Source organism: Zosterops lateralis (genome assembly GCF_965231275.1).
Source record: "Zosterops lateralis genome assembly, chromosome: 4".
Taxonomy (NCBI): Eukaryota; Metazoa; Chordata; class Aves; order Passeriformes; family Zosteropidae; genus Zosterops; species Zosterops lateralis.
In genome coordinates, this window is record NC_139765.1 from 49,939,591 (window position 1) to 49,956,016 (window position 16,426).

Genomic DNA, 16,426 nt, shown 5'->3' on the forward strand with positions numbered 1-16,426 from the left:
CCGATGGAGCATGGGGGGTTCCAGCCTTACCCCGGCTCCCACAGAGGGGGGATCTGAACCCTGAATCGCCTTCCTACTTAAGTTCCCTGACCTCTGGAGGGGTTGGAGGGCTGGCGGGCTCCCACTGCCGCATCAGGAAGCGGCGGGAGGTGCCTTCCAGGAGCCCGAATCCGAATGGCCGGAGAAGCTGGTCCTGCCTTCTCCTGGCTGCTGGGGTGCACTGGGTGCGGGGTGCACTGGGATGCGCAGTGCAGTACGACGTGCGGTGCAGTGCGGAGCGCATTGCGGTGCGGTGCGGGGTGCGGTGCAGTGTGGGGTGCGGGGTGCGGTGCAGTACAGGATGCATTGTGGTGCGCAGTGCAGTGCGCGGTGCGGTTCGCGGTGCGGGATGCGCTGGGCCCCGGGCCCGGCTCCACTAGGTGGCGGGATGCCGAAGGGCTCCTTGCTGCTGTCCGGGAGCCCGGGCGGATTTAGCCCTGCCTCTAGGTATTGTCTGAGGACATGATAAAATGCGGACAGTTTCCTGGAGTCCTGCCTGCCCCGCGTTTCGTGCTGGTTTTGTCATTAATAAAGCAGAATCGGGGAGGGTTCGAGGGAGGTCTGAGACACAGAGGAGCCCGGTGCGGTGACAGGGTAAGAGGGCACTTGTTGGCTCGGCAATCTACGAGGAAGAATTGCCAAGGCAAAGACAAATTCTTTATGAAAGCACGTCGGGGTGTAGCGAGAAACTCGTGGTGTAGCGAGTTGAAAATAAAAAGTGTCTGCAAAGTTTGCGAAGAGGAGCAGCTGGTTAAACTGTAGCGCAAGCTCTAAGTCCTAGGAAAGTACACTCGCTTCTTTACAGAGCCAGTTCAGGGGGAAAGGGCTGCGTGACTAAGAAAGCGTGGCCTTTCCCATCCGTATTTTTTTACGTTACAGAAGTGAAAGGACACTGGAATGTGTAAATATCAAAATAAAGAAGCAAATAAAATTAAATTCCGCACAGAATGAAATCACACGCTCTTTTTTCCTTGCTTCTTGTCGTCTTTGTCTCTTTCACATATGCTTTCTGCTCTGCACCATTAAAGCAGTGATTTTGTTTGTATGTCACACATCCAAAGCTTCAGGAACAGCCTTAGTGTTAGATCTGGGTGTTTGAGCTAAACTCAGTCAAGATACAACTCCAGTTCCTCTCGGTTCAGGTACGGGCGTGACAGAGAACTGGAAACCCGAAGCGAGTGTATTTACAGCGGGTATGATCGCGCTGGCCCCGCGCCTTCCCGAGGCCGCCCGCCCTGTGCCCCCAGCCCGCGGGGCCGCGCACGGCGGGGGGCGGGACGGAGCTCTCTCCGGTCCCGGGTCCCCCCGAGGCCAAACGCCGCCAAAGCTCCGCTCCCCCGGCCCTCGGTGGGCTCCAGGCGGGCGCCCCGTGTGCCGGGACGGGCTCTGCGGTGAGGAGTGCGCGCTCGGGAGGGCCAGGGAGTGTCCACGCCCCGACGGGGCTGTCCCCGCCGCGCTGTCCCCGCCGCCCCGGACCGAGGGCAGAGGACCCGTCTGGACGGGCGGGTTCCCCACCTCGGCACTTGATCGGAAGGGGGGTTTAGTGCTGGGAGATGCCGGGGACCCGGGATGGGGTGACTCGGGAGGCCGGGTGGGCAGGTGGAAGTAACGGGCTGGGCGAGAGCCGTCGGGGAGCCGGGCAGGGGAGCCGGGCAGGGGAGCCGGGAGGAGCGGCGGGGCGCGCCCGGGGCGCGGGGCCGGGCAGGGCGGGGAGCGGGGGAGGAGCGGCGGCGGCAGCGCACGGGCCGGGGCCCCAGCCCGCCCGCCTTTGAACCGGGGCAAAGCAGAGGCGGGGAGAGGGGCCGGGGCAGGAGGCGGCCGCTGACATCAGAGCGGCCGGGCGGATAAGGTGGGAGAGCCGCAGGAGCGGAGTGGGCGAGCGAGGCGTCAGCGAGAGCGGCTGCCTCCGGATCCCCGCTCGCCGCATCTCGCCTCACCCCACACGCACCATGCAGAGGTCTCCCCTGGAGAAGGCGAACATCTTCTCCAAACTTTTCTTCAGGTGGGAGCCCCGGAGCGGCGGGACGCGTGCGGGCGGGGGCAGGAGGCAGGAGGCAGAGGGCGGGGGCAGGAGGCAGGGGCAGGGGGCAGCGGGCAGGGGGCAGGGGGCAGGGGGCCGGGGGCCGGGGGCCGGGAGCAGCGGGCAGGGGGCCGGGGGCAGCGGGCAGTGGGCAGCGGGCAGGGGGCCGGGGGCAGCGGGCCGGGGGCAGCGGGCAGTGGGCAGCGGGCAGGGGGCCGGGGGCAGCGGGCCGGGGGCAGCGGGCAGTGGGCAGGGGGCAGCGGGCCGGGGGCAGCGGGCAGTGGGCAGGGGGCAGCGGGCCGGGGGCAGCGGGCAGTGGGTCGGGCCGGGCCGGACAGCGGCGGGCGGGAGTTCCGCGGGGCTCCGCGCCCCCCGCCCAGCCCGCCCCACTCCCCGGAGAAGGGAATGAGCTCTGGGCGCCAATTGGCTCGGCAAAGGTCTGTGGGGAGAGCGGTGGGAGTCTCGCTTGTTGGTCAGATCACTCTTTTTTGTTGTTGTTGCTGAGGTTTTAGCACCAGGACTGGGCTCTGTCAGGTGTCATAAACCTTTGCTGGACCCGGACAGACGAATTTATGGCATAATTTGAGCAACCTTTGGTAATTGCTCAACTAGTTAATCTGTTATTTCATGTAAACTTTGAGAACACAATAAGGTGGCAGGGAGCAGAGGGGAAATGCTCTCAGAACAAGGATTCCTTCTGTTTGGCTCTTTGAGTGGTTAGCATTTGCCCAATGTGCAAGTGTAATATATGATCTTACTGGAAACAGTCCCTTGTACGCCTTGAAAATGTTCTCTTACAAACAAACTTCCTAGTGCCTTTTCTTTCTAAAAACTTCAAATAAAAAGAGAAGGAGCTAATAGCAGTGCTTGGGCACAATGCACTTTGTAAGACAATATGGAAGCTGAATACTTCTTATGTGACATCGCTAGAAATGACACTGTGAACTGGAAAGAGCAAATAATCTTTTTGGCATTGGCCCACACAGCACTGGTTTTACCAGAGTACTGGTTCCCCCTTTTGTTACTGGAGGGTCTTTTGCATGGCAAGGAAGGATGGCAGGAACTCGTAAGATGTAAACATGATGACTGAAATGAGAGCACATGGTGAAAAACTATAACGTTGTCATAGGGTCTCTGCCTGGAAAACAGAGAGCTTTTAGCTCACTTTTAAATCCTTTTGACGTAGCTTTCAACAGGTTGGTCTGTATGTTTTTTGAAGTTTCTTAATGGAAGGGAGTCTGTATGAGTCACTGTTTGCCTGTCTCCCCCCCTTTGGCTCATTTTAGCCCAATATGATAGAGGGGAATGATCCCAAATATAACCTGTTCCTAAAGTATTACAAACATCCAGGTAAAAGTAATGATCCTGTGGTTTTTCTCCAGTGGTGCTGCAGTGGGAAAGAAGTCATGCTTGCTGCCAAATACTGTTAGAACCAGAGAGTATGCATGACTGGAGTGCAAGCAATTACAAATTCTCCATAAATGATGCATCACTCAGTACTCCTGTCAAGTATAAGACAGAAATCTGTAGGAAATAAGTCTATATTAATTTAATTGCTTAAGGGGCCACTTGCTCTATTTAATTTTATTTTTTATAAACTTCTGTAAATTTATCATCCTAGAACCTAGGGTGTTGAAGGTGAGAAGAAAAGAACCCCAATAAGAACAAGCAAATATATTTCTGATTCCTACCATAGTGAACATTTCCATGTCTGAAACCAGATGCAGTTCCTGCTCATTAAGTACATAATTAACCATCCTGAGGCCTGAGCTCATCTTTTAAATCACAGTCTTTAAGTCAATTGAGTGATGTTTTAATCATGCTTATCATGCACAATGCATTATACTGTACCAGCTATTGGTCAGGTAACTGTAACTGAAGTGATGATAATAAAATATATGAAGTTAAGGAGAGGTTCATGATGAATATTAACTAGAGAAAAGAAATTGAAAAAAGATGTATGAAGAGAGATTGCTTTTTTCAGTGATAATGAAATAGTTGCTATCAAGTACAACACAGTACTTGTTTCAGTGAAGTAACTTTTATAAGAGTCTGCAATGCATTTATATGTGAAGAAACAATCTGAATATGATGTGATAAGTTGAAGATCATGTTAGCAGAAATTATGTTAAATTATTCACTACGATTATTCAGTAAATCTTGCTGATAAATATATTACTATTTAATATTGTACAGGCTATTATCAGCTATAGGTGTGTAAACCTATTGGCAAGGTTTTATTACTTCATAATCTATCCTGTTTGAGTGGGAGTGATAGGTTTAACAAGTGTTACAATACGAATGTACCTCTCTGCTCATAATTGAATAGTTTATACATGTTTCAGTATGTTTGGACCTTTTTTCTTAAATCTTTATGCAAAAAAGTGAGAAAATGTCTTGATAGACAAAGAGTGATATCTTATAGAAAGTGCTGCCTTTTTGTTGTAGTAGTGATGGTGATACTACTGGGGCAAAAAAACCCCAAAAAGATAACTGCTAGGAATGGTCCTGATAGAAAGTATTTAAAATTAGAAATTAACTTTCATCTTAAATTTTAAACAATTTTGGTTTAAAAACTGAGCTTTAGTGGTTAAGAAACAAAGCAGGAAAACAAGTGGTTTGAGATCCTCCGTTAGGGGGACACTTAGAAAACAGTAGGTACTGACAGTTTGGGGCTTCAGAGATTGTTTTGTGTTTTGTTGTATTTTCCTTATTACATTTTCAGAGTTGATCTCTTTTGTTCCCAACCACATGCAAAACAATCTTTGTTCATTGGCAACTTTTTACCTTGCTTAAAGAAAACAGAGTTTTATGCAGAAGCAGTCAGATCATCATATGCTTATCTTCATATTCATTGTGAAGCTTCACTTTTGTCTTTATAATGATGACTTATTTTCTTTTAGAATTTTTGGGTTTTGAAGGGTCAAGGCCAAACCTTTTGTCACAAACAATATCAGACTACTTTGCAATCACCTAGTTTTTATTGAAAATTAACTGAGATCAGGAAGTCTTGTTAATTAATCAATTTTTATCTGAGAACTGGCACACAGAGTTACTGCTGGAGTTTCAGAAATGGCTGCAACTATGGGACAATTCTGACTATTACTTTTGTTTTACATGCAACTTTAGATATTAAAATACAAGTTATCAAAAAGCAATCCTTGTGCTTGTGTCCACTCTTTAAGCACATATTTTTGCTTTGGTAGCTATCAAACATGAAAACTCTTGGCAAGACCAAGTACTTTAGTGCCTGTTTCATTATTAAATCCAAATGAGAAATACAAACTAACTCAGCTTTTGTGTCAAGTCTTCTCATGGATTCAGTCAATCAAATTGCTTCTTGCTTTCCAAACTAGAGAAAAAGAAGTCTATACATTCATACAGCTGTCCTGTGGTTCCTAGAACAATTTAGCCAGTACAGGATAAAAATTGGATTCATTCTTCTGCCCTGTGTGTGTTGTGAGGGCTAGGAAAAGGAATTCAAATCTATACCTCACCTCTTCTAGGAAGTAGGACCAAGTGTTACCAGTGTTTGACAGTGAAAGTGTTTCAGTTCTCTATCTCTGGCTCAGCTACTTTCTAGAGCATGAATCAGGAGTGACTCTGTACTCTTCTGAATAAAAACCTTTGTGAGTCCTAATTCTTGGTGCGAGACTTCTAAAGAAGTCTGCTAATAACCTCTAAGGTGGATAAGAGAATTCAGGACTTAAGTTTTGAAAGTACTTAGCCCATATACTACAATAATGTTATTCTATTACTCTTTCTAGCTTAATTCAGTCATAATTTCAAGTTTAAGAGTGTTTTGTATGAGACAATTTCTGGTTTGAAAAGGTATTTTCATCAGAATTAAATTGATTCCCTTCAGAGAAAGGAGCTAAAGCCAGACCTTCCCTGGGCAGCCCCTGCTCTATCCTTGAACGGTGTATCTTAGAATTCAGTGCCAACAAGTTACTTAGGATTTTCATTCTTGAAATGAAAAATCTTGTGTTTTCCTTGTGAAGTTTGGCATTTAAGTGTACATTTTTACTCCAAGTTTCTCCTGAAACTGTCTTGAGTTCCTAAAAGTCCCAGATGTTTTATAGGAAGCTTAAAGGCCTAATTCATGTCTATAATTTTCACTCTGGAGGGCAGGTGTCTGGAAATTGTCATAACCAATATATATTTGGAGCCTCCCTTATCAATACCTAGCTATAGCACTTTGGTCATTCCTCTTTGAATAAGGAGCCTCTGTGTACAGTTGCAGGTGAATGGCACAGCGTTATGCCTCAGTGTCTGGGGCAGTCAGCTTAGACACTTATACAAGGCAATTTTTCTATAGTATATTCTTATGGCCCAGTATGTATCTAGCCCTGATGAGCTGCCTTTCACTTATCCCAGGCATTTGCAAATCCTGGCTGTTAGTGAGAAGCAAGCACAGATGCATCTGCAGCACAGATTATGGCCCTGTGAAGCTGCCTGATCAAATATTTTCAAATATTTTGTCTGTTGCCACAGGTGGTCCTTGGAGACCTGCTGGTCTGCCAGTCCTTTGGACCTTTCTGAAACAGCGAAGTTAGCTTCTGAAAGTCAGACAGTTCAAAGATGTGTGTGCAAGTTTTGGACTCCTGAAAATTTGACTTCTATTGCTGTTTCCAAGATAAAATGTAAAACTTGAAGTGACCTGGAGAAAGGATGCAGTCTCCTACACTTCAAGTAATTTCAGCCAGAGGAATACCTTCTTTAACAATAAGGCTAAATTGTGTCCTTGACTCAGTCTGATACGGCATCTTTGGTCTTATGACCAAAAGTGCAAACCTTGTTTGAGGCCTTTTCTGGTTGCTTTATAACTCTAAAGCACAGATGCCTAGATCCAGTTGCATCTGACTTGTGAAATATATTTAAAGTCTGTCTTCTTCCTGCAGGAGGAAATATTTGCAGACCTGTCTGTACCTTGTTATTTTCTACATGCTTATTTGATTTTGATGAGATAGAAAGTAATCCATTCAAATCCTTGATTTTTATTTTTAATACTGTAGGCAATGACATGGTTAGTAGATTTATTATCTGTATTGCAGAGGCTTCTAAATGCACTGACAGAAACTTGAAGTCCTTTGTTCTAAGCAAAATATTTGATAAGGAAGTCTATTTTGAAGATCTTGAAGTCTAAGCAGACAGCAGAAAGAATGGGTTAAAAAGAAGTTTCCTTACTAGTTCTGTAGAGAAGAAAGTGGGATATACGAGGACTGTGATTTGTCCTAGGAGCATTTTGTGCAATCTGCCTGAGATCTCCTGACCAGAACTTTGATTGCACAAGAGTATTTCTGGTGTGACAAAGTTATTTCAGAATATGTCTGTGGTGAACAATTATCACCTCTTTCATACTGAAGAATCTAAGTCTCTGAATATCTACCTTTTTGGATATGCTAAATTTCCAAGTGATGAGAATAGTGTGACTTATTGCAAGAGGTTTCTACAGGTTGCTGTTATATGTTTTTTCTCTTCACCCACCCCCAGCTTTGCAGCATACACGTGTAGGTTTATTTGTGGAGGCAGGATGGTTCCAACTTGACATCCAGGTAATAATGTGTCACATTATATCTTCGGAAATAAGTAATTTAAAGGTGAAATTTAACTAGTGTATAAGGAGGCTTATGAAACACATTGCCAAATTTTGCCATGTGAACTTGTAGATGCAGTTCAACTGCCTTCCATGAGAGTGAGGATATGCCTGGGTGAGACAAGCAAGAACTCAGAGGCTGTTTACATATCAGTCCCTCTCTTACAAGCAAAAGGATCTGCATGAGCTTTTTCAACCAGCGAATAGCTAATCCAAGGCTGCATTGTCATGAAACTCCCCAAATTAGGAGAGAATAAGTAGGCATTTAAGACATATTTTGAAACAGCATTGTTTTTCAACTTAAACCAGCTTCATGCCTGTCAGATATAGGTAAGCATCCCTCTTTCAGGAGAGGATAGGTAGGAAGGGGGAATTGGTCCTGAAAGGCAGCACTTGAGGTGGGCTGTTGCAATACAAATGTCTTGACTCCATGGGCAAGACTGTGCCTTAGGAGAAAATTCTAAGTGACCACTGGTAAAGGTACTTGGTTTTAGGTACATTCCCATATTTTAATGTTGGTATTTATCCTTTCCTTTTCCTCCCAATTTTTAAAATAAAGGATGTGAACCTTTGTTGCATTGGAGTAATTCTGGTACCTCACTATAACTTTCACTTTAACTCATTTTAAAATTAGTCTTTAAGTTTTGGAATGCTTTTATTTCTCTATTGGTAATAATACAAAGAAAACAAAACCACAAGGGTTTTGTTGCTTTGCTCATAACCCAAGGCTGTTTAGGAAATCAAAAGATACGAGGCATTTTCTCATTAATTTGCAAGGATGATGCTGGGGATTAACAGCATCAATTACCAGGATACAGAGAAAATGGCAAAGAGTAAATAGTAAGAGAAGCAGCACCTAATTCAGGGTTGATTCCATATTACTGTAATGGTAATTTACTTTTTGACACTTGGTATTAAAATTAAATAAAATGTGACTGTGTTCACCTGTTCATTTATACCTGACCATGTACCAGTCATTGGGGTTGGAACAAATTATAGTTTTGGAAAGGGCCATTGTACCTGGTGTACAACTCTGTGCTATTTTATTATGAAAAATATCTTAAAAAATGCATGGCTAACAGAGTGAAGTGCTAAACTGGGGGAAATATGTTGTATCACTTAGTGACACATCTGGAAGATTTTAAATTTCAATTAAATCATGAATAGCACTGCTCTGCAACAGTTTTGCTGATGCAAACTTTCTGTAATGTTCCTTGTTCTTTCAAAGGACTAGGAGAAAAGAAGTCTTTATTTTTTTTTTTTTTTTTTTTTTTTTTTGCTGAGGGATATATAATTGAGAAAAAAGAATGAAAATGAAGGAACATCCTCTCCTAGTCAGTCTAACTGTAGGTATGTGCTGAAACAGCCTTGCAAACCCTGCTCATAGCACATCACTGTTATTTTGTTAGCTTTGTTAAAGAAATACTTGAAGCATGTCTTACACTTGTCTTTAGTACCTAAACAATTGACAGATTGCAATAAAATTAGTATATTCTGTCCTTCCATCTTGCACAAGCTATCCCCTTTGTGCTTTGTTTTCTTTCAAATATCTCCCAGTACTTCCGCAAATTGAAATGTCTTGACTACCTGACTAATTGTAAGGAAAAAAGTATTGAATTACTGCTAAAAAAGCATTTAGAAATTAGATAATAATTTGAACAAGTGTCACTTCACAAAAAACTGGGCATAAAAGATAAGACTTCCCCAAGAATTGCTGTGGCATATTCCTAATTAAGATTTGCTATTGAAATCCTGGGGTTTCAGCAGAACATTGAGTATTCTTAAAATGGTGCTGCTCACAGCTAGTGGCAGAGTCAATAATATTGCAGCTAAATACTTTCCATGTCAAATAACACCTCATGGGGAAGATTTGTTTATTAGTGAAGAAATTAAAATCTTAATTTTTGTGATATGGGGGGGAAAAAAGACAACAGCAAAACAGAAATCAGTAGGATCTGCATTTATTTTTGTGGTTGAAACTTTGCAGTAATTATATTCAAATATTAAACTATATTGCATTTTTTGTTTATACAGGGGGAAATGCTAAAGTTAATATAGTTTTCAGAATATATAACATGCTATTTTATCAGGTTACTATTCAAAACAGAGTAACTGCAACCATACTCTGTTGAGGGTCACCAAGAGGCAGGGGGCAGGAAAAAGGCTGTTGTGTTCCATTGGCATGCTAACTTTTCCCATCTATTAGCAAGGATCACAAAAAGCTAGGGTCATCTTTTACAGCTGCATTACAGGATGCTCAGAGAAGACAGCTGGTGGTGCAGACACTCTACTAGAGAAGCAGTTTTGGGTGTACTAAAGCAACTTCCAGTATAAAGTAAGCAATAATTTACCATTTGCTGCCACTGGAGGGATGGGTATCTTTTGGGGGAGGATGGGAGTGCAAAGCCTATGATGTAGTCTGGTCAGAGGGACTCTTTGGGAATGTCTGAGATCTACAGAGTACCTCAGCCTTTTCTTGCAGCTGGTAAGAATTCATGGCTCTACAAGCATCTTGTAAATCTTAGGCTCCAAAGCATCATAATTACGGCTTGATTATGTTCCTTCCTCCTTGCCCTCCCCCCACCTCCCCTTAATTGTTAGGAGGAAGGGTAAGTTAAAGCCAGAGGCACTATTCTTGCTCTCTCTGTTAAATTTTAGGTCCAGTTCCTTAGGAGCTGCAGTCACTATGCTTAACTATATTTTGCACAGGTATGAATGCTTTGTAGAAGGAAGTGAAACCATGGTCACCTCTGTGCTGCTCAGTAGATGTTGCTGTGTTGTGCACAGAGCACCTGTTGTCCAGCACCACTGCTCTGTTACTGTTTCAGCAAACTGTGCTTCTTGATCTGAAGAGCCTGATGGAGCTAGGGTATTCCTGTGCTCAGGAAGATCTGGGCAGTTGGCTTAGCAACACAGCTGCTCCTTCTGTCTTCAGTGACACGCAAAGCAGCCTTAAGGGAGAGTCAAATCCTATTGACAAATTGTCTGTGTTAATGCTCTCTGGAAAGCCAAAGACATCTGTCCTATTGATACAATTTGCTTGAGTGGGATGAGTCTGAACATGCTGTAGAAAGCAATAGCTGTAAAAAGAAATCTGTTACATACTGGTTAATAAATGATTATTAGAGATCTACCAAACAGTATGTTACATATATGATATTTATAGATGAAGTTCATAATGTATGTTTTACTACAGACAGTAGATAGCAGATGTGAAACTTGCCTTCTTCTTTTCCTCTTTCCTCGTGTACATCCTTGAAACTTGTTCCCTGCTGGGTTTCATATGTGTGTACCCATAACAACATTCCTAGTTAGTGGCAAAACTCTCACAGCACTACAGGTTCCTCTGCGAAAGGGTTCATTAAATGCCAGCCAGTAATCCGATGGCATTTGCTAACATAATGCTGTAAAGCCAATCTGTTTCCCTTCCTTCTCGCTCTCTTCCTTTCAGAATAAATTTCTCTTTCTCAACAATCTCAGGAAAAACCTCAGCATTAATGCTGACAAATTGTTTCCAATAAGCCAAAAATAAATAAAAAATAGAAGAGCCATGTTCATTGACAAACTCTGACTGTGCTATATCGCCTAGTGTTATGGAAACATGGTAACTACAGATTATATTGCCAGTTAAAATAAATTAATAGTCATTTTGCATTTCAAATCTTTGCAAAGAATCTAGAACATAATGGCTATAGGAATGCTATAGGAATCTGTCAAAAAATTGGGTGAGATATTTGTGTGTTTTAGGTCTAGTATACTCCTTTTAATAAAACACAAACTGCCTCCCACAGCTCTTGATAATACAACTGAAGCAACTGTTGAAAATCCACTTTGAGACAAACATCACATACCAGGCCAGCTGCTCCTACGATTACCACTCCAACCTGAAGCCACTTGTCACTTGAAGCCACAGTGTACAAATTGGCCGGATCTATTTAGGGTGGGGCTTCCAAGTAGGGCCAGGGCAGCTGGGAGGTGAACATCTCTGTGCAAGCCCTGCCAGCAGCTTGCAGTAGAAACCTAGCTGAATACTAGGAGGTCCCCAGGGGAAGGTGTCAGCACTGCTCCTTTAGCTGGCTGGAGGAGTTTATCTAACACAGTTGCAGCTACTGTGATGAGCAGTGAAATGAGGATGAGGACTGCATAAGTCTTTATCAAATGCTGACTTGGGAGACGAGGGTAGTTTAGGGACCACATAATTTTGATGGCAATGATAGATGCGTCTGGTTATCACAGAGTTAAGCACAGAGTAAAATGAGAGACATTTCTAGAAGTACAGTAGATCTGCTAAGCGTGCTGCCTTCCCCAAATGATAATACAGTCACTCAGCTTTCTTTCTGAATGCAGTCACATTTCGTTAGTTCAGGCTGTGGCAAAATGCCAGGATAGGTGTTAACCAAAACTATAAATAAAATAAAACCAAATACGTGGAGGGAAACAGTGTAATAAAAAATGTTTTCTCAAAACATACCAAGTGAAACTGTAAAGCACTTATCTTTTGTCAGGTTGGGAATTGCTTATTGCAATCTCAAAGCATTATTAAGGAGCTTAGGAAGGTTATTACTTAGCTACAGTGTTGTGAATTTAAGAAGTTGCCTAGGAAGTACTGTTACTTCCTTGCCTTAGTTGCAGCAGTGGTTTTGTATCCCATAATTTGAATTCATTCTATAATTACTGAAATATCTACGTATATGGGACATCAGTAAATGGGAAGCTGAGAACAGGAGCTCATAAGAGTTTCTGTTCCTGAATGACAAGGATTAGCCAGTTCTCCACAAGATGTGCACAAAGCCAATGGCAACTGGTCCTTTCTGTCTTCAGGAGCTGGTAAAATACGAATCAGTACCTGATGTACCATTTGCAGTATCCATGAAAGACTTTCACATACCTGTTATATGAAATTCAAAGGTTTTCTTCTAATCTATTTTATCCCTGAAAAATATTGTCCCCTATTTCCAGTAGTTGTAAAGTTTATGGATGTTTTATCATCTCCAAATGGTAAAATGTGAATCTAGTGACTGTACAAAGTGGACTTTCCTAGCTCCCTTCCTATAACACACCATGAATCACTTATTTCTCAGCTACAGTGGTATGAAAGACTGAGCTAGAAGCCATCTAATTAATTTGAAACCATACTGTTATGGCAAAAATGAAGGAAGTGAGTGTGATATAAGCATGCACTTGAGAAATATCTTGGTGTTTACTGAATTATGGGGGTTATAGACTGGTGTCTCATGCAATTCATGACTTCATTAAAGTAAATGTTCAAGCGTGCATGTGCATGCACACAGTTGCACACAAGTAGTCATCTCTTGTGTTAAGGCATTTTTGCACTTTTGTAGTGTTCAATGATGTTCTTTAACCTTTGTATCAAATTCTTTGCACCTTCAGAGGCTGTAATTGAGAATGTGGATTACTTTGTATGTATGGCATATGTTCTTACAGGCATACAAGTAAACATATCCAATAAGCTGTTCGTATTTTCTAAATGACTGTGGGAAACATTATCTCATATATTTTGTGGGGTTTTAGCTGTTGTCTACAAAAACAGTTTAAAACAAAAATTTCGAAATGATTGAGGTTTTGCAGAATTTTATCATAATCGTGAATCATGCAGGGTTTTTTACAAACTCTGGTTTACATATGGAAGTATGATAGCAATCAAGCTACTTCTTTTGCAGGCACTTCGTTTTTTTAAGGAAATAATTTTTATCCATGACAGTAAAGCAGAAATACAAATCGTTTCAGAATACACCATTAGTTCAAAACAGTTCTTATGTTTTGATCCAGTCCTTTGCTTTCAAAAAGATTTCTGAACAGAATCTGGTGGAAAATTTTATATAAGTTGATCTTTGGGGACTCATAGGCTTTTTTGGAGCTGAATTGTTTGATAAAATTAGTCATGGCTTATAAAGGTTTACCTTACAGAGTAGCCATTTGGAGTAGTCTTTTCCTGCTTTTTTTGTTTTGTTTCAGCGTGCCCTTTAAATTAGTGTTAAAATTTTAAACATGACATTTGAAAAAACAAATACAAATATGTGTATATAATGGACACAATGAAGATCTTATGAAGGGACCTATGCAAGTCATATAATCATAGAATGGCTTGTGTTGGAAGGGATTTTAAAGATCACTGAGTTCCACCCCTCCTGCCATGGGCAGGGACACTTTCCAAGAGACCAGGTTTCTCCAAGCCACATCCAACCTGGCCTTGAACAGTGCCAGGGATGGACATCCCCAGCTTCTCTAGGCAACCTGTTCCAGTGTCTGGCTACCCTCACAGTAAGGAATTTCTTCCTAAGATCTGATCTAAACTTGCTCTCTTTCAGTTTAAAGCCATTTGCCCTTACCCTGTCATTACACGCCCTTATAAAAAGCTTCTCTCCGGCTCTCCTGGAGACTCCTTTAGGTACTACTTTAAGATTTCCCCAGAGCCATCTCTTCTCCAGGCTGAACAGTTCCAATTCTCTAAGCCTTTCTTCATAGGGAGAGGTGCTCTGTCTTTCTAATCCTCTTCATGTCCTCCTCTGGACTTGCTCCAGCAGGTTCCTGTCTTTCCTCTGGTGAGAACCCTAGACCTGGACACAGTACTCCAGATGGGGTCTCCCCAGAGCAGAGAACACAGGAATGAAACTTACATGTCCACTTTACTATAGTTCTGATTCATTATTCATTTATATGGACATAGCACATAGCATATTTGGAAATACAGTACAAAGGTTTCAATCCCCTGTTCATTTGTCTCCTGCTGACTCAGTAGGAAGTTTGGGGCATGATCCTACCCCAAAACTTATAAAATGCAGGAGTTTCACAATTATTCTTTTAATATTTTATTTGTCAATATAGTTCTGTAAATATAATGCAGGGCTGCTCTATATTGTGTCATATATGTGTGTGTATGTGAGTGTATGTGCGCTTAGACATACTTGGATGCTGTGGACAAAATATTCAGGGTGAGACAAAGAAACTCCAGAATTAATGCTAGAATTTTTTTATTTCTAACTTTTTTTTTTTTTTTTTTTTTTTTTTTTTTTTTTAATATTTGCTTAGATGGACAAGCCCAATTTTGAAAAAGGGTTACAGACGACGGTTGGAGCTGTCAGATATTTATCAAATCCCTTCTGCAGACTCTGCTGATAATCTTTCTGAAAAACTGGAAAGGTATGAAAGGTTAATTAAATAAATTTGTTTCAGGAATCACACTGCAATTTTAATTACAAAGCTTTTGGATTAAATGTTTAAATAATTTTGGGTGCAAGCTGATTGCGCACAGTTGTACTTTGGACATGACTGGGATCCCTGGTGCTGATGTACAACCTAGATGGTCTAAACTACTATATATAGGTACCTGTGATATCTGCCATTGATTACAGAATCACAGAATATGCTTAGAAGGGACTTAGAAGGATCATCAAGTCTAAATCCTCACCCTGAAGAAGACATCCCCAAGAATCACACCATGTGCCTGAGAACATTGTCCAATTTCTTCTTGCACTCAGGCTTGGTGCTATGACCACTTAATGGGGAGCCTGTGCCCAAACACACTCTGGGTGAAGCACCTTTTCATAATATCCAACCTAAAGCTCCCCTGACTCAGCTTCATGCTGTTTCCTCAAGTCCTGTCACTGATCACCACAGAGATCAGTGTCTGCCCCTCTTCCCCTCATAAGGAAGTTATAACTGCAATGAGATCTCCCTCAGTCTCCTCCAGGCTGAACAGACCAAGTGACCTCAGCCACTCCTCACATGGCTTCCCCTCAAAGCCCTTCACCATCTTTGTTGCCCTCCTTTGGACACTCTCTCATATTTTTCTTCTACTGCAGCACCCAAAACTGTCCACAATATTCAAAGTGAGGCTACAGGAGTGCAGAGTAGGGCTGGGCACACCCCTCCCTTGCCCAGCAATGATGCGCCCCAGGACATGGGTGGCCCTCCTGGCTGCTGACTCAAATTCAACTTTTCATTGACCAGGACCCTTTCTGTGGTGCTCTTTTCCACTATCTCATTCCTCAGTCTGTCTGTACATCCAGAGCTGCCCCATCCCAGATGTAGAATCTGCACTTTCCCGTGTTGAACTTCACGTAGTTGGTGACTGCCCTGTTCTCAATGTTGTCAGGGTCTCTCTGCAGGGCCTCCCTGCCCTCAAAAGAGTCAACACCTCCTTCCAGTTTTGTATTGTCTGCAAACTTGCTCAGTATCCCTTCCTGTCCTGCTTCCAAGTCATTTCTGAAGATGCTGAAGAGCACAGGGCCAAGGATGGAGCCTTGTGGAACCCCACTAGTGACAGTCACCAGTCTGATGTCACCCTATTCACTGTAACTCTTTGTGCCTGACTCATGGGCACCCATCACATAAAGTGGATAAGCTGAGTGCTGGACATTTTGCCCAGAAGGATCCTGTGACAATATCAAAATTTTTACTGAAATCCAAAAGGATTACATCCACTGGCTTCCCTTGGTCAGCTGAGTGGTTACATTGTCATAAAAGGAAACGAGGTTTCCTCTCATGAAGCTGCGCTGGGTGTAATGAATGACTGCGTTGTCTTTCAGGTGTTTTTCAATACCTCTCAGAATAATCTTTTCCATAGTTTTGCTGGGCACTGAAGTGAGACTGACAGACCTGTATTTTCTGGGGTGGTCTTTCTTGCCCTTCTTGAAAACTGGAACAGCATGTTCCCATCAGCTGAGATTGCTCCAGACTCCCAAGACTGCTCAAAAATCATGGAGAGAGGTTTTGCGATGACATGAGTCAGCTCTTTGAGGATTCTGGTA

The 16,426-nt window shown here is 42.9% G+C and overlaps 1 protein-coding gene across 2 annotated transcripts in view; it reads left to right on the forward strand.

Annotated features, from left to right (window-relative positions):
• Positions 1-1,886: 1,886 nt before the first annotated feature.
• CFTR (CF transmembrane conductance regulator) overlaps positions 1,887-16,426 on the forward strand; it is an 86,763-nt gene continuing 72,223 nt past the window's right edge. Inside the window, exons 1-2 of one of the 2 annotated variants that reach the window (XM_083860584.1) lie at positions 1,887-2,041; positions 14,706-14,816. In XM_083860584.1, coding sequence (XP_083716710.1) covers positions 1,989-2,041; positions 14,706-14,816 — 164 coding nt within the window. In that variant the 5' untranslated portion in view covers positions 1,887-1,988. Of the gene's footprint in view, positions 2,042-9,931; positions 9,991-14,705; positions 14,817-16,426 lie in introns of those variants that run through there. The other variant, XM_083860585.1, reaches the window with a different exon arrangement.